At 36.7% G+C, this 19,217-nt stretch overlaps 1 protein-coding gene across 2 annotated transcripts; it reads left to right on the plus strand.

Moving 5' to 3' along the window:
* The first annotated feature begins 6,354 nt into the window (after positions 1-6,354).
* Positions 6,355-19,174, plus strand: TDO2 (tryptophan 2,3-dioxygenase). Of its 2 annotated transcripts, none has more exons than XM_068681058.1 (12): positions 6,355-6,485; positions 7,119-7,224; positions 8,397-8,487; positions 9,372-9,442; positions 11,136-11,263; positions 13,070-13,256; positions 14,536-14,643; positions 15,600-15,711; positions 15,822-15,879; positions 16,392-16,471; positions 17,069-17,159; positions 18,369-19,174. In XM_068681058.1, exons 1-12 carry the CDS (start codon positions 6,463-6,465, stop codon positions 18,520-18,522), a joined length of 1,209 nt encoding a protein of 402 aa, XP_068537159.1. In that variant the 5' UTR covers positions 6,355-6,462; the 3' UTR covers positions 18,523-19,174. The 2 variants fall into 2 exon arrangements, with proteins under 2 accessions (XP_068537159.1, XP_068537158.1); XM_068681057.1 differs by lacking the exon at positions 6,355-6,485 and adding an exon at positions 6,635-6,789.
* The last annotated feature ends 43 nt before the right edge of the window (positions 19,175-19,217 follow it).

Genomic DNA, 19,217 nt, shown 5'->3' on the forward strand with positions numbered 1-19,217 from the left:
TCTCTCTCTCTTCTCCCTCTCCCTTCCCCCTTCTTTCAAGAAGTTGCTCAAATATTATTTTCTTTTAAGACAGAAAACGTAAGGCATTTAGTTATATGGAGGGCTGCAAATACTCATACTCATTTTGTACAGAAAATATTAGTAAAAAAGCAAAATGGAGAAGAAGAAAATGAATTGACCACCATTTGGACTTTCATAATATAGTGTCAGTGCAATTTGATGGCAAATGCTGGGACATGTGCAAAATGGTAGCTAACTGTAAATGCAAGTAGGTATGCCAGTGGATTCAGCAATGGGGAGTGGGCTGTAAGAAAGATGGCTTGAAGAGACTTTAAAGACTCATTGGGCCTATCTCTATCCATCAGTTATGCAAGCAGCTATGCAAGAAGAAATTATAAGCTCTCATCTGTGTATTTTAGTGTCCTACTGACAGTAGAAAATTCTCTATTTCTTCGTTTATTTTGATCTCTCTCTTATCTTGCCATAAAGTAAACTGGTTACTCCTTCTCTTGTCCCTCTGTATATGGGAGACTGTTTATTACTCTTCCCTTTGAAGGAAAAGTATTTATTACTCTTCCCCACAATCTTCTCTTGGCTATAGTAAAATTTGTCATCTCTCTTAATGGGCCATGTTTTCTATGCCAAATGCTCATTTTTCTTGCCATTTTCTTCTGAGCTCTTTCCAAGTAGTCTTCATCTTTCAAGAAGAGTGGTGCCGAGGACGTAGTACAACAGACATCCCTTCTGATGCTGGAAGGAAAAGAAGCTTTCCATGCCACGTGGAAAGCTTCCATGTAAAATTTCCAGTATGAAATTCACTCTTTCCAACAGCTTTGCCCTGTGTTGCTTAATATATTATTTTTGACTATCTGGAACATCCAGCTCATTTCTTAAAAAAATAAAAATAAAAAAAAGGCTTATTTGCTGGTTTGGTTATCACTGCTGGACTGCTGAAGTTCAGAAGTACTGCTCTTTGCTTCGCTGAAACTGCACGTTATTTATTTCAGTGCATTAAGATCACTTTGATTTCTAGCCCCCATCTGCCAACATGGTATTATACCTTCCAGCTGTTCTCATTTGTCAATTTAAAAAGTGTACAAGCTATTCCATCATCCAGGCCATTTGTGATAATACTGAATAGCATCAGATTAGCAAATTGTTACTGGAGTTTGTCCTGAAGCAGCCCTTTGCTCTTACTAGGCAGCTCTACCATGGAGTAAACAGCAGCGCAGACTGAGCCACGTGGAGGCACGGTACGGCAGCAGCTTATGGCTCTAGATTTTGACTGCTGTACCTAGCTAGGAGCCAAGATTCATGTCTTTAGGAGGGAAAAAATAACAATTTTCCTCTAAGAAAGAATTGAAACTTGCAATGTGTGATTGCGAGGCATTAAAAGAGGATAGATTAGCCTTGGGAAAACTCAGTGGCAGCCTGCATGTTCTTATCTGTGTTCAAGCTTTGTTGTTTTTCATAAATTTATAGTTTTGGTTGATACTGATGTACTTCAGAGATGAAAGGAGGAAGTTTTAGTATTAACAGGGAAAGAACACTTCCTCCATGATTTGGAAATTAGTCCTCAGTTGGAATATGAGGAAAATGAAATGTTCCTATGGGACAATTGTGAGAGCAGGCACTTCAGACAATTTCACTTTCAGCAAGTGAAAGCAGACAGGCTATGAGAGCTTTATATTAAGGAAATAGAGGTGTTGAAGGAACTAACTGGTGGTAATCTAAGAAAAGTACCCATTTAATCACAGTTTGGGGCAGGCGATTGGATGTCGGCACTTCTGACACCAAGAGGGTTGGGTGCTGTGTGATGTGAAAGAAATTGTGCAGGGCCGTAAATGGTAGACGCCAAGGGGTGTAGGGGAATTGTGCTGGGACATCTGAAACATAAACGGAAGTTAAAGGTATGTTGAGAAGTGACGACATGGTTCTTTGTATTTAAGAAGTAGAACAAATACAATATTAAAAAAAAAATCTTTGCAGCACTATCTCTTCACTTTGTTTGTAGTTTGCAAGACCTTGAGCTCTGTTCCTCCCCCAGATACAAATGTCTGATTGGATTATTAATATTGCATCAACTTTAAGCTAGTTTGTTTTAAGCCTTGAGTCACTAAATTTTATTTTTCTTAAAGCAGACTGTGAATTTCAACTGTTGGTTAAATACCAATGCCAGTTTTGGAAATCACAAAATGCTCATTTGAGAGGGGGGCATGTTTGGTGCCAAACCTATTATCTCCTCCTCATCTTCCCTTCTTGTGTCTTTACTCACATGTCTCTCTTGTTATATTTTTATTATTAAATTATCTGGGGAAGTAGGTTTTGTTCAGGGGTTGCATAGCAGCTAGCACAGTGATGTTCTGGCGTAGGCTACCAGGAGCTTCAGCTGTGCCATAGGCTGTAGAAGGAAGTCAGACAAGGATACACAAATGTAGTGTGCTGGACTGAACCTAATGGTAAATAAAAACTGTCAAATGCAGTACGACCAATATAATTGGCAACTTATTTAAAAACATTTTTTTTTTTTTTTTTAAAGAGAGAGAAAACAACACATACTTAAAGTTTTGTAAAGCCTTTCTGGGACAGCATTTCTGTTCCAGACATTACTTAATGAATGACAATTTCAGTTACCTTCTCAACCAAAAGCCTACCAGTAATTGCCGTCCTGCTTGCTTTTGGCATTTCACTATTACATTTGCAGTTTTGTTGTCCAAGAGACCAATTCTTTCATTGCTCTAATTCTGTGGACCTAGCAATGCCCCCATCTGAACATCAGTAAGATATTTTGCCTTTTAAGTGCTTCAGCTTAGAAACAGAATTTGAGCAATTGCAGATAAGGGGGACTGGGACTATAAAGCAGTTATTTCTAGCAAGCTCATAAGCCATGACTTAATACCAAGTGGTAATTAAAATTACTTGATTACTTGTCAGGAAGTTTGAAACCAGCACAGGGAAACCCTCTTTCATGTGATATGCACTTCAGTTATGGAAGTTGTTGCAGGCAGTGGATTCACAGGAGGGTTATTAAATGGCAGGGACAGATGTATCTCAGGCAGTCCTCAACTACTAGAATTCAGAAGTTAGATGGAGAAGTTATTTCACTGTAAACATGCATTTTTGTTGTTTGATTGATTGTTCTAATAGCTCTTCCCAAGAAATCTTCTAATTTCTAGTAGAAACTCTTAAGTGTGGTGTGACCTATTTGGATCTTGTATCCAACCCCACTACAGCCACTGTCATGGAGGTAGAAACTATTTGTGCTGGATAACTCCTTGTTTGTGTTTCTAGGATAACAGTGTTGGGAAGCTTCAAGCGTCACTTGTTTATTGCAGGAAGGTCTCCGAGCTCTTTGTTCAAGTTAATGAACTTCAGAAAAACAAATTGATCTGTGATGATTTTGAAATCAGATTGAGAGTATGAGCAGAAGAACGGGTAACACTGTCCAAACTATTTGTACGTGCATGTTCTTCTCCATCATCAATTTTACGCAGGATAACTTTATTATGTAGGATAACTTCAGATTCTGTTTAGGTGAATAAGTTACTTCTAAGTTCATAGGAGCAAGGGCTTTTGCTGGGTTCATGACATCACACAGGCAGTCATTCATACTTACCTCTCCTCATCAGGCTAATGGTTTGGACATAGAGCCCCACGCAGTAAGAACAAGTGGACTCTTGGCTCTATCTGTATCTACAAAATAAGGCACAGGATGCCTCTGGCTTGCACCAAACCTCCCATTGGCCAGGCTGGAGAGAGGCTCCTTATTTTCCCTTAAAATTCCCTTCTTTCAGCCCGAGTAAGCTCAGTTTGTCTCCTTGTTGCAGGTGAGACAACCCAAACTAGTCCATCCACACCATGTCTACAGCTGGGGATGGGGAGGCAAACGGGATGAGGGTGGGCTAAGACAGGGTTTTAACGAATTCTGTGCTAGGTCATGAAGATCAGGACAGCTTGAAGGCTACAAAGTACAGTTCCTGGAATCTGCGATTTTTTTTTTCTGCTGTGTTTAATTGTTTGTCTTATGTTCAGCCCAATCACAAAAGAGAACATTCTCTCTGCTGAAGGTTAGAGTCCTGTGCTATGTTTCTGGGATGGACAGAAGCCTTTCTGTCTGACACTTTCATGCTATAAAAATAAGCAAGCAAGGAAACAGAGAGAGAAAGAGGAGAGAGAGAGAGAAAGAAAAGCTCAAGGGCATGCGCATGCTTCTGGCTTTCATAGCCTTGCTCAGTCATCCATGGCATGAACAGCAACTTGTGTGCATGGTTACATCTGCCTTTACATGGCTCTGAGTGTTGAGCAGGGAAAAGATGGTGCATTTTGAGAAAAAGGTAATACCATCAGTTAAACTCAGGGTTATGTTTTGCTTCAGATCTATTTGCATGGAGGAGCTTTTTCCATCAAGATTCCTTTACAAAGGATTATACTATAATAAAAAGATGGCAAAGAATCAGAGCATAAATGCCACTCAAACCACTCAAAGAATTTGGTCCTTACAGTGAGCATCAAGTTTTAGCAGCATGGCAGATGCACAAAGACCCATTTACTTCCCCATCAGTTGTAAGGGTGTCTGCAGCCAAGCCTTAGGGCTCTTTCAGTCTGTGCTGTTGTCCACATTGCCAATGGACAATTTCATAATCAGGTGGTACGTCAGGCTTATTTTTTTTTTCCCTCTTCTTCTCTGTTTATCATTACATACTTGTGAGGCCTTGCTGAGCTCATGTTAAGGCAGCCAGTAAGATGAATGAGTGATGGGACCAATCAGTTGAGAGGGCCTCAAATGGAGAGTCTGGACATGCTGGAAATACTGGAGGTACTCCCTAAATTGTGTCAGTCTGGCTGATTTGTTTCATCGACTGAAACTTGTCTGCTGCTGAATCAGAATGGGAGTTTGTATAGCTCTTGGTTCAGACAGTATCCTCAGCTAGATTTTGAGGGAGATTAGTAACCCTGAACCAATTAAGGGTAGCATTACTTCCCAAATAGGGAGTTAATGTTTTGTTAAGCACAGAGTTTAAAAGGGCTCTGAGACTTCAAAGTCCTTCCCCTACAGGGCAGGCAACGTAAAGGTTGCAAATCAGAGACCATTGCTGTGGTAGTTTATTATTCTCTGGGCCCCACAGGAGAAATTAAAACTGCACAAGAAAACAGACAGTAAATTCTTTGAGGTTAAGTGTCCAATATTTTCATGTGTCCTTGTTTGTTTGTTTTTTTTTTTTTGGTTTGTTTATTTCTTTGTTTTTTACTGCATTCACACTCTTTCTTTCCTTTTGCCTTGAGAAAAAGATAACAAAGTTTGATTTTGCAGTGGATGTTCAGGCTGGATGTTTCAGCTAAAGGTATACAGAAATGACAAGCTAAGCCTTCCTTGTTCATGCCTTTGAGATCTGCAAAGGGGGCAGGTTATATTACAATGTTCGTAATAATGCTGTTTCACTGGAAACAGCACATTTTTCAGTGCTGAATTCCTGATGTATTCACACCAGTGCCCAGACTTCACCTTCATCTCTACTTGCCTGCGTCCAGAGCAGATGTACAGACAGATGTGTGTGGTGAGAATTATTTTACTCTGTCAGCTTTTACATCCAGAAGGAAGAACACCTTGACCTTCCTGATGGGGACACCTCAGTGGTGTCCTGCTTTCCTTGTGGCCCAGCTGTATGAGAATACAGTTCTAAAATAATATTTGCATAGCCTGACATACAGCATCTAACTTAGCAGGGTATACATCCCATCACCCACGTGCCACATCACATGGAACTTTTTTTTTGGTGATGCCACTACTGTTAAGTGACTGGAACAGCTGAAGCCAGCACACAGGCACTGCTGCCCAGGGCAGGTCTTGCAGAGAGTGGATGCTCTGGGGTCACAGGGGCCCCAGAGCTTTGTTTGCAGTAAAACTGAGCATTAACTTTTTTTTTTTTTTTGGAACAGGCTGGCAGGCACAGAAGAAGTGCACACTAGTTACACGTTACTTCATACTGTGTTCGGCTGATGATTTACCAGAATTGAGTAACATTTGTCAACAAATGAGAGTGAAACATCTGCAGGAGGAAATAAAATCAAGAAATTGTCAGGAATTAAACCACTGGAAAAATAACAGGAGATTTATATGGCTATTTTTACTTGTTTTACTTAATCTGTGTGCATGTTTTGAAAATAAGTGTGTTATTTGAAAGCCTTTAACAAACCTTGTTCAGTCTGCCTTAGAGATATGTTCTCTTTCCCATCCCCTTCCCTTTCCTTTCCTTTTCCATATGTTTCACTTTTTTAAAGTCCAAAGTATCTTGATGTTTTGATACAAGGGGTTGCAGGTTACAAACCCACTTAAACAATTCCTGATTTAAATATTGAATATTTTTTTTATTCACACACAGGCCTCTCATTGACTTACTCCTGACACCAGCCTGAGTACCCAAACAGCAACTAGTGGAAACCTTGAAGGAAAAAGCACAAAAAATGTATGATACGGGACAAAGCAGGTATCTCAGTCATTCTTATTTTGATTGAAAAAATAATTAAAAAAAAAAAAAAAAGGAGAGCCAAACCCACATGAACTTATTGACCTTTGTGCCAAGGGAGTTGCTGTAATTATGGAATAGCAGGGATGGGCTGAGGGCTAAGGAGGAGAATTTGGGGGTTGGCCTGTGCAATGAGGTAAGGTTATAAATTAGGTGGCTGCAGTGGATTTGGGCAAACTAACGGAGCATATTCCTCAGAGCACAGCTCAGCAAGTTTGGACATTGGAACTATGAGTGGGTGCCCCTTTGCAGGGAGCAAAAACCTGTGAGTCCCTCTTCTTTCTATTTTGCTTTAAAATATATAACTTTATATTAAAGTTTGGAGGGGATCTAGGGGTTATCAGCAAATACACTGCTGTAGCTCTTGCTAAGGGAGAAGACATTGTACAAGGGCTTTTCAGAGCATGCTACCAGCTGTTACTGTGGCAAGATGCATGCTTGGTGCGCTGTTTTTCTCACAAGACTGCTTTAGTGGTTCATTTTGCTCAAAACAAGGCATTGTTTGAATTTTAGATGCATCTCAATAAAAAGGCAATAAAAAGGCATAGTCATAGATCCCTAATTAAATAGTTATTTGCTTGTTTTTCTTCTTAGATTTAATTTTAGCAAGCTATCTTTGGAAGAGGAAAAAGATGACAAATCACAAGAAGGGATGAATAAAGCCAGCAAAGGTGGACTTATCTATGGAGACTACCTACAAGTAAGTGCAAGGATTTGATTTTTACTGCCCTGGTCACTCTGAAGGTTTGAGCCAGGACTTGTGATTGACACTTCTCCCTGTTGTGCACTGACAGCAGTCAGGCAGTCACCAAGGCAGGTCTCAAAGTGCCCTTTCCCTGCCTGAGTTCCCAGGTATACTTGCAGCACCAGTGCCTGACTCAGCCGAGATGGTTGCAGGCAGACTGTGGGATGGCTTCTCAAATTGCAGGGAAGCTGGGTATTTAGGGGGGTCAATAGGGAACTGCTTGTTCTGGCAAACCTCGGCTGTGAAGTGGTGCAACTCAAAAGGCTTTCACTGGCCTGACAATTGCCAGTTGGCAATTTCTCTACATGTCAGCAGGCCATGTGTAACTTCCCAGATTGTTACGTGAAAGCCCAGAATATTTGGCTGGAAAAATACATTGCAGTACTCTTGGGTGCGATACAGAAAACAATCAAACAAACAAAAATCACTAAAAGTAATTAAGAAATATGCAAAAATCAAATGACACAAGTAATAATATAATTCAGACATTTCCTTTTTTTTTTTTTCTGATGACAGCAAGAACTGAAGTGAGTGCCCAAAAGATTTATTTGTTGATGTATGATACAAAACCTTGCAAAGATTTCTTTTAAAGCAACTAAGATTGTGAATTTGACTGAGTAAAAAATCAGTAACACCAGAACTGAAATAACTAGTACAGCCTCAAATCAGAGCTCTTGCATGGTTATGCTATTACATGATTACACAGAATCTTACTATAGGACTTACGCTGCACTGAACATGACAGTATTGACATAAGGTCTGGAGAACGCACTGGATATTTGTTTCTCTCTCTCTCTCTTTTTTTTTTTTTTTTTTTAATAATTAAAAACTCTTAAGATAGTTTTCAAATTTTCCTATTTGATGTACCAAATTGTTATTTTCAGGCAAGGTATTTTTAAAATTAAAAGATAATGCCTGAGACCATTTAGTCTAACTTCTCATATAACCTAGTATATTTAAGAAAAAGTATTTTAAAATAAATATTTTCATTTATTTATTTATTTTATTTATAAATTTATTTAAAAATATTTTTTCTTAAATATTAGCTCTACATAGTAGGACTACAGTACGCTGTGGCTAATAGCAGAATTGAGAACTTTACAAATAGCCTTATTTTCATTTTTAAGCTGAACAAAATACTGAATGCTCAAGAGCTTCAGAGTGAAAAGAAAGGAAACAAAATCCATGATGAACATCTTTTCATTGTGACACATCAAGGTAAGTGGTTGGGAGGACTGAAGTGATGGTTGTCTGTCATTCTTGCCACAGGGAGTTATTTAATGCTGAAACATACTGCATGATTTTTTTTCACTTTAGACATAGCCACTACAATCACTCTGTCTTTTTATCTGCATTTGTGTGTATCCCTGTATCTTTTGTAAGGCACTAATCCACTCTATGCTTACGAAGCCACAATTATAAAATTTGGATGTGGAAAACCAAAAGCTCAACAGTTCTGTTTCTAGAGAAATTAAGATGGGAAAATTCATTCTTGGCTTGAATAAAAGGCTGCTCTGCAGTTTATTGTAGTCAAGTCTTGTGTGTTGGCTTGTGCCTTCTCTGAAACTTCAATCCAACTTTTTAACCATCACGAGGCTTTCTAGAAGCCAGCACAATGGTTAGGTGCTCCCTAACTTCTAATATCAGACCAGTGTCTGCAAGCCATGTGGATAATATTTTTCTGTTGTTGATGGGAGATATTTAGATGGCATTAAGATTGTAAGCAGCTCTGGGGAATATTGTAAGCAAAGGGGAATGCCGTAATGCCTTTAATGAAGTATTGGAGCTGGATTTTCTCTTTCCCCCTTTTGTAATCTGCATTCTACACATCTAATAACTGACATGAAAAACATGCCTTAAAATTTGTTTACATTCTGGATGCTAGATTATTTCGTGTAATAGTTTTGGTGACAGACAGCATACTTGAACAGGCAACACGTTTGTGTATCAGTGCTTATTTATACAGTGACATTGTTCACTTTACACCATTTTGCTATTCACTTTACTACCCACTTTACATCAAAATCTGAGAATTTTACTTCATCGCTATCAAGAAAAAAAAATTGTTGAAGATAATGCTAACAATATCCTTCTTGTTGTAGCTTATGAACTTTGGTTTAAGCAGATTCTGTGGGAATTGGATTCCGTTCGGGTGATCTTTCAAAACGGCCATGTAAGTCAAGAGCAAATATTCATTTTGGGAAAATCCAGTCCCCTCTTTCTCTTGTCTCTTTCTTGCCGGCCTGATATGTTTTTTTCTAAATCAACACGTGCTGTATTTATATATAAAAACAGTGCACACCCCATCCATCTCACACCTCCACCCCAACCCAAAAAATTTCCTCCTGATGTCTGCCTTTTACATAGATCACTCTCCAAGACCAGTTTCATTGGCTAAAATTCTCTCATACTTTCCTGCTAATAGTGGATAATTGTAGGAGCTAACATGGGTATATTTTACTGCAGAAAAGCCATGCTCATAGGTAAAACTGAAAACAGAGCTAACAGGTATCTTAACATTGAAATGTCACTTCCGCATTTCTTCAAGTTTTTGAAGTCTACATACCATTTTCTTCTATCCAATAACTACTATATGAAAGCAGAACTTTTTTTGGTAGTTTAGTTGTATTAAATCCAACAGAAAGACAATAATCAAAATCACAATGTACAATTGTCTGAGAATTTATTAAAATGACAAATATAGAAGAATATTTTTAAAGTTGTAAACATTTATCCAACATTAAACACACCTCATAACTAGATAACGAAGGAAGACTCCTCACCGAGTACTCACAGAAAAAAGGCAGACTGCATGTATTTAGAGAAATGCCTTGAATACCTTGAATAACAACCAGAGTACCTGTATGTGAAGAAAATCTAGAAGTAGATCAGACTTTCTTTCACAAAGAAGTAGCCTTTTCCTTATAATGCTCAATGAGAATGATCTTTCTTGTCATAATTTTGTTGGCTTTTTAGTTGAAAATTGTATCAAAATATCACTGACCATAATCATATCTTAATAGAATCATTTCTCATTATTTATTTTTGTGATAAATGATTGCTGCCTTATAATCAGAATCTGAAATGTCAGTGTTAAAGTTGAGCACACAGCAAGATGATTACGGAAATGGTTTTCATTTTTCATTTTTGTAGTTTGATATTTCCTTGTTGTGTGCCCTGGTCTTAGAGGTAAACTTGATTCAATTAAAATTAATAGGAATTTTAGCAGATTTCCCTTGAGCCAAAGCATTCAATTTATCCTTAAGAGTTCCATTGTTTTCCATTTCATATTTTGTATTTCCCAATAGATGCTGTCTTTTCTGTTTTCTTCTGCTTGCTAGTGCAAGTCTTTGACAAGCATCTGTTTAGATGTTCTGTCCTGATATATATCAGATTATTCTGCTTCTCAACTTCAAGTACTTTCTGCACTTGCCTTATGGCTTGTTCTCTCACAATATAGATTATAGAAATGTTTATAATAGAAATCATAATTATCATGTTGTAATTTATATCATTAAAATCATATTATAATAATTGTTTATTCTAGAAATGATTTCGGTCTAGAATTTAATTTCTTGTGGTGACTTTTATTTTAGTCAAAATACATGAAAGAAAAAAAAAATGTCCACGTTGTAATGTGTCATCGTGGAGAGAAAAAAAGCTTTTGATCTTTGAAAATCACACTTTCAGTTTTCAGCTAAAAACAGGGCTTTATACTCAATATAAAATTCTGCTACTATGGATTTCACATGGAAAGGACTTGGGATCTATAGTGATGCACAACAGTGGAAAGACATGAAATAAATAGGTAGAAGGTAAAGAGAATACCATTCTCTGTCTGTTTACGGTCTTTATTTTTTATTAAGGTAAGAGATGAGAGAAACATGCTGAAAGTTATCACTCGAATGAACAGAATTTCAATGATTCTGAAATTACTTGTGGAACAGTTCTCTGTTTTGGAAACTATGACTGCATTGGACTTCTTTGATTTCAGGTAAATACTTACTATATATTTCTCCACAGTAACCCATGAGCTAGTAATTCTCATGCTTAGAGTAGGCTGTGAATTTAAGCAAGGTCTTTAATGTGCGCTGGCAGCTTCCAGTACCTGGATTGTTCAGCAAGGTGAGAACATGTCTGAGAAGTAGCTGTTATATTACAGTACAAGAGTCAACTAAGAACCTGAGCTTGAATACCCAGTATACCCTGAATAGTCCAGCATACCCTGTAATGAAGTACAAGTTAACTGTTGGTGGTTATGTGTGTTGCTGATAAATGTCTTCAGATAAAAATAAAAAGAATAGCAGAAACAGTAGAAATAGCTCTTGGTTCTGTTAACACCTTACTAGAAACTTACCACTGCACAGTTGCAGCCATGTTCTATGACAAATCATAAAAGTGTTTGGGTGACAGAAATGCACTCTCTGTGTATTATCAAACAGATACTTAAACTGTCTTGCTTAGGACAGTGTGTCATTGCATCCCAATGTGGGCATGCAGTGCTGGAAGCTTCAAGTGGCTGAAGGAAACATTGCTCTCTTCTTATTTCTGCCCAAGAATTTCTGCTCTCCAGTAGCTGCCCAAAGTATTGTCGCACCAGCTGGTTGGTAGCTCATCTGCCTTCTGCTCAGGCTTTATTTGAGACCAATTGTTTTGCCTCATTTCTCACCTGGCATTTCCTCTCACTTCCCTCACCACAACTAGCTGCTTCCACTGCCATGCATGACAGCTTCATCCACAATCCACCATCTGCCTTTCTGCTTCCGTTCTGCTTGTGCCCCTGAACCGTCTGACTCATAAACATAGTGCTGTCCAACATCCCAACCTTTTTGTACCATTTGTACCATTTTCCCTCTGTCTTTTAATGGTCCCTAACTAAAAAGCATGTGAAACTACAATTTGGCTTCCTGTGGAAGTTTGAAATATCTGTCTTCTACAGCGAGGGAAATACATGGGCTAATCATTTCTTTTGAAGAGTTCTTGCTTCTGATTTTTAATGACACACCATATGTAATATAATAAGCAAATATAAGATCAGATCAATTACTTGTTTTTCCAAACCTTAGCATTTGCAATTCTAAGTGCATTACCATTATCTAACGACATGGGATTTCAGATTATTTTTATATATCAGTTCTTCTAAAGTGGTCGCACAATTTAACCCAGAAAGAATCCTATTAATGAATCCTTCAGAATAATGTTCAGAAAAAGATTTAGTAGATTTTTATTTATTTCATTTTTTATTCATTTCATATTGATTTATTATTTCATATTTTATTTCATATCTTATTCATTATTTATTTCATATTTATATGAAATAAAATATGAAATAAATAATATTAATATATTTATTTATTTCATACATAGCAATTATTCTGAAGTATAACAAGCCTACTTAAAGGCCATTTACTGGTACTTGAGTGATGTGGAAATTTCCCTGATACCTATTTGAGTGACACTGCTTATGCTATGTGGAAAGAAAATTATTTTCACTGATGTTTTCTCTTGTACAACATGTGTACATACACACACAGCTGCAACCTTAAAACACAATATAAACATTAGTGAGTATATGTCTGTGTGTATAATTTTATAATTAGAATACATTATACAAATGTTATAGTTGCACTAAACTACCATTTTTTTCTTAATTGGAAGCATACCACAAATGTTTGGCCATGTATTTGATATTCTTCAAATGTGAAATATGTTATTCATTCTTTAGGTGAGAATCAGAAAACCCCATTATTGTAAAATAATATCCTGCATTTTTTTATGTTTTTCTCTTCTACTCCCCAAGAGACTACCTAAGCCCAGCCTCAGGTTTTCAGAGCCTGCAGTTTCGCTTGCTAGAGAACAAGATTGGTGTTCCCCAAAGCCTGAGAGTCCCCTATAACAGAAGGCATTATCGTGATAACTTCAAGGGACAGGATTATGAATTACTGCTTAAATCAGAGCAAGAACCAACACTTCTGCAACTTGTTGAGGTAACAAAGTCTGTCTGAGAACTTGCTTTAATGTTTTCCCCTGTTCTCCAAGAATGTCCTTCATTGGTATCAGCGACAAATTCTTCTCTCTGGATAGAAGCAAACATGCTGGCAGCTTCCCAATGAATCACATTTTGTATGCTTATCAAATTTAGTATGAAGGAGTTGGTATGAAAAAGAGTTGGTAAGCCAACTGATTTTTTCACAGCTTCTGCCTGAAAAAACTGCTAAACTAGTATATGGCATTGCAGAAATTTGAGTTGTCCAAGACTGTAAATGTACTGGTTTGTTTGAGTTTTTCATGACCACAAACCCTTTTCAAAAGAAAACTTTAAAAATACTTTCACTGTTAGTGAGCTGTAGTAAAGAGGCTAAAAAACAGAACATGAAAAATGCCAACCCAAAATGGAAAGGAGAAAAGATGTTTTAACAAGTGTTTCTTTCTCACTTACCTTGATTTAATGGTGTTGCCTCTAAGTTATGAATCACTCAAACATTGTGATTTCTTTAACCCCCTTTTCCTTTTCACACACAAACTTAACTTGCTAAAGAATAATGCAATATAAACCTAAATAAAAACATCTACCTCTATGTGACAAAATTATTCTCTTATTGGAATGATATGGAGTTATATGGAATCATTCCATTCATCTATTGACACCTGAATATATAAGAAACTCATGTAACTTTTCTTCATTAAGACTTTGTGCTATTAGATAAGGAGTAGCTAAATTAAATTATCTCTAAAGGTAGTTCGACCATAAAGATTCCCCGTCTTTTTTTCTGCTAAACATTATTGAAAGGAAATCAGAGAGGAGGCTTTTCTAATGCTACATAAATTTGTCTTGTGTTATTGCATGTTTTGGTGTAAGCTAATGGCAGATGGTGTGATCAGCGTTCAGCCTGACCTGATAAAAAATGGTTGTACCAGCAGATGGTTCTACATCTTCCTTCTGAGATTTATCTTTATGTTTATCATAAATATGTGGAATAAGACTGCATTCCTGTGTCTACAAAGGAATTGATTTTAACAAGACAGCTTTTGTCTTCCAACAGTAATCTTTTAATTTGGAACCTGTGGGTGTGTTTGCATGGCATCATTATACAGGTATAAAACTTCCATGTAGACATGCTTATTCCAGTGATTAGTACCTATACACGGGTTATTATATTATCCTGCTACAGTTGTTCTGGTTTATGTTGTAATTTTAGGGTAATGTATTTGCATTATTAATACTTGAACACATTATTATTATTATTATTATTATTATTATTAAAGGCATGGCTGGAAAGAACTCCAGGACTTGAGGCAGAAGGATTTGATTTCTGGGGACAATTTGAAGTGAATGTTTTAAAAGGTTTAGAAGAGGAATTTGCCATAGTGCAGGTTAGTAGTGTTCTATTGATCCAACTATAACAAAAGACAGCTGGAAAATCACACATTTTTGACTGGCATTTTGGCCCAGTCATGGTTTTTCACTCATTTTACTTAATCTTCAGCAGCCTGTGTTTACAAGAAACAGGAAAATTACAAACTTTTCCTGGATATCTGAATACATTTATAATTTGACATCTAAGAACTCTTAAAATATCTAATACATGAAATGATTGCAAAAGAAAAGGGAAAGTATCAATGGAAGGTCTGAAATCCATTTTACTTAAACTATGTCACTTTGAGTGCTTGTATTTGCAGTTCAGAGTAAAACTCCACAAAGTTTGGGTCCATGACCTGTGAGTATAGAGTGTCACTATAAAGTGGCTATTTTTATTTAACAGTATATGGCACTTTGCTGCTGTGTGATCATTTGAGTTACACTGGCAAATAAGCATGAGAAAATACCAAAATACTGTGAAGTAGGTATAAGTACATTTTTAATGAAAAAACACCGTAACATAAGAACTCATTAAGTTCTTGGGAATATTTTTACACCTTTCTAATTTACCTAGCCTTTCTATATACAATTTTCTAACCCATAGCTGTGCAAAGGTGTTTTCTTTTTGCCTTGAAAATGAAGAACTAAAATAATTAGGTCTCAAACAAATTAATATTAGTTGTTCCAAGGCCTCTAGACCTAAAGAAAAATGATAAACTGCCAGTTTGTTTGCACATTCATTCATCTGAACTGTTCTGACAGCTTATTAATTGCACATTTTGTGGCAATTGTGTTTTTAAAGGACAGTGACTCAGTGACTTGTCTATCTTCTTTGGAAAATATACTTCATACATTTAAAGTGTAAATTTGAAGGGTGTTTAGAGTAAAAACAGAAGTTACATCAAGGCTCACTAAGGGCCTAATTTTCCCTACTGAATTCTAAAAACTCCATTTGCTTTAAATATCAAAGGCCAAACCAGAATCAGAAGAAAAAGAAGACTTCTTATCTGAATTCCAAAAACAGAAAGATGTATTACTTTCATTATTTGATGAAAAACGGCATGAACACCTGCTTAGTAAAGGTATGTTCATATATTCGTATATGCTTTGGGTTGATATTTTTTGTATACAATACATATAGAATAATCACATCAAGAATCAGCAACAAACTAAACATGGTTGTATTTTACAGGAGAAAGAAGACTGTCTTATAAAGCACTGAAGGGTGCCCTGATGATCTACTTCTACAGGTAATGCTAGAAGATTTGTCTTCAGTGCTTACTGGTAACAGCAGAGGTGAAGGTTAAAGACAACAGCATAGGCTCATTTAGGTTGGAATGGACCTTGGAAAGTCCTCTGGTCCAATCCTACACCAAAACCCAGGGCCATATAGTAGATCCAACCTGAAAGTCAGATCAGGCTGCACAGGACTGCATCCTGTTGTGTTTTGAATGCCCTCAAGGATGGAGGTTCCACTGTCTCAGCAGGTGTTTCTCCTCGGGCCCAAACTAGCAAATGCCCTGTTCAGGCTGTTACACAAAGTGACCTAGAAAGTTTTAGATCATTTTTCCAATGAAGGAAAAAGGACAGATTAAGACTTACATGTAAGAAGTATTTGTTAGAATATCTACTGGTATTTCAATACTGATTTAGGAAAAATATACATTGAGTGTATATTTTGCGTTGCTGTTTTGCATTGCTGAAGTGGTATTTTGAAAAATAATTATAAGAGATCTTACTGTCTTCTCTTTCATTTTCCAAGAGAGGAGCCTCGTTTTCAGGTTCCCTTTCAGCTTCTTACCTCTCTTATGGATATTGATGTGCTCATGACCAAATGGAGATGTAAGTTGCAATTTTTTTACTCTGATATTCTTTTAGATGCAAGTAAATTGTTCTATTTCATACTTTCTTAGACTAGTTATACCCAGAGTTTTAGAACCAAACTTCTGAGTTCTTCCTTTAAGAATATATATATATACATATATATATATATTTTATTTTGGCCAAGAGGAAAGATGAACAGCTTCCTCTGTGGTCGTTAGACACATAGGTAGAGCTATCAATTCTATTACGTGCTTTAAATTAGGTGAGCAATTTTAAGGTGCAGCAATTTATTTTCCAATGCCTTCCAAACCCTCATCATGACAACTCTTCACATGCAAACATTCCTTCTGTTCTTTCTCTACTTAGACAACTATAATTGAATGTATCAATTCTGTACAAGCAGAGCATAATGATGTATAATAGTGTATTAATTTTGTATTAACAATCATTTTATGTTAGTTGACTAAAGAGTGGCATAATTTACCCCTGCATTGCTTAAAATCTAGTAGCACATCTCTCTGTGATCTTTAATATTTAAATGATTCACCTTGATGCGACCTTTTGTTTCAATCTTAACACTGGCTATTTGCCATGCCCTTGGTTTGTGTGACTTAGATAACCATGTCTGCATGGTGCACAGAATGATTGGCAGCAAGGCTGGCACAGGAGGCTCATCAGGCTACCACTATTTGCGCTCAACAGTGAGGTAAGAATAATGTATTTCCCCCATTACTTACAATAACACAGTTTGTAGGCATTGTACTGCCAGGAGACAGATTTCAGACAGCTCACTGGAGGTTAGGGGGCTGTTGTTTCTCTTTTGGGGCTCTGTCATTTCCTTCTCTTTCTGCCTGTTGTGCATTTACTTATCAGGTTGACATACGTAAACTCAAAACCTTCTGGGGCAAAGGGCTTTGATCACTCATGCAAAATGCCATTTATAAGTCTCAAGCAAGGGATCTAGGCATTACCGTAATAGAAATAATATTAATTCTGCATCGTTTAGCTCGTGCGCTATCCAGCCCAAGTTAATTAGGTGATACAGGTTGGAAATGAGTCCCGTCTGCTGTGCAGCTAATGACATTTGCTTTATTCCTTAGAATGACTCTAAGTATATAAACTAAGGTACTGAAATTTAGGATTTAATATATTCTGAAAGCTGATATTAATTAATACCCTCTAGCTGTGCAGGCAAAAAATCAGAAACATGTTTCCTTCTGTTGGATGAAGCAGAGAGAAAATTTAAAATTCCTCTTTTAATGGATGGTTTGGGCCTGAATGCAGAATTCTTACACAAAATTTGAGAATTCAGCTAGTTTGGTTTGAGCTTTTTAGGCTCAAATGTGTCCTCACTATGTCCCAAACCACATTATGTCAAAGAACAAAAGAACACTTGAAATATCTTCTAAGAAGACCTTCTTTTAGGATTGTTTTTAAATAGAAACAGCACGCAGCCAGTGACTGGCATCTATAGCTGTGGGCAATGATTCCTATCTAAAATATTATAATACAGTGGGGGAAAGAAAGTTAGGCAGGTTATATTGAATTCAGTGAAGATGGCTTAAAATTCAGGGTTCATTTTCTTTTCAACAATCCTTCTCACTTTTTCTGAATTTCAGGTTAACATTCTTCACAGATACATTCCCCTTTATACCTACTACAAGAGTGGAGATTTGGAGGTTAGAGCCCCTGTAGTCTGCAATTTTAGGAGAAAGATGTGGATATTTCCCTTTAAATATAATTTAATCTGCTCTGCCCTAGAAATAGTACAGGACTTTTATTCTGAAATATTAAGGAGAAGGATGGTTAGTGCAGAAATAGTCAATAAATGAGAGGGAACAATTCCTGAGGTTTTGGAAATTATGGCCTCCTATGCCAACACAGCAATATTAATTGTTTCAATTATCTTTTTCAGTGACAGATACAAGGTGTTCGTGGATTTGTTCAATCTTTCAACATTTCTAGTGCCAAGACACTGGATACCCAAAATGAATCCAACTATTCATAAATTCCTTTATACAGCAGAATACTGTGACAGCTCCTATTTTAGCAGTGATGACTCTGACTGAACCTTTCTAGACTGGTTGCTGTGAAGAACTTGAGAACTTCTATCTTGACTGGTGCTATCCCTCAAGTATAGCAAGGGTTCTCATGCAGCATGGGTGTGTAAATATTTATTTATGTATGACAATTATGTGAATAGTATGATCGACTTATGGAAGAAACTTAACCGTTTGTAGAAAAAATAATCTGTATTGAATTACGCTATGTTAAAGCTAAAATGATAACCCAATTCAAATCAGTGGCCAGTTTAACTTAGCAGAAGTGTTGAAAATTGTTGAAAATACAGCCCACACTTATGGAAAGGGAGCAAATTATAATGAATTATCATGATCATGTCTTATTTGTACATATTTTTATGTGTTAGTTTGCCTAATGGCTTTTAGTAATTTAATTCTGCAAGTCAAAGATATAATTATTCTCATCAGCTTCAAAAGAAAATTAATTTCTGAGCAGTAGTGGAATTTCAAAAGGAATTTTGGGTTAAGATTTTCAAAAGCTATATTTTGAAAAAAATATTAAGTCTTCAATCTGTGGAAACCCAAACCTCCTGAATTGTGTTACATATGAATGTAAATTCCTTCAGTAAAAATACTTTCTTTTAAGAATAGTAGATATAAGTACTTGCTTTGCACTTTAAATAAAGCTGTATTAAAGCTCTTCTTTTGTTAAGTTGTCTTCCAAAGCAAGCACAGTGTTCAAA

This window comes from Anas acuta, chromosome 4 (genome assembly GCF_963932015.1).
Source record: "Anas acuta chromosome 4, bAnaAcu1.1, whole genome shotgun sequence".
In the NCBI taxonomy this organism is placed as follows: Eukaryota; Metazoa; Chordata; class Aves; order Anseriformes; family Anatidae; genus Anas; species Anas acuta.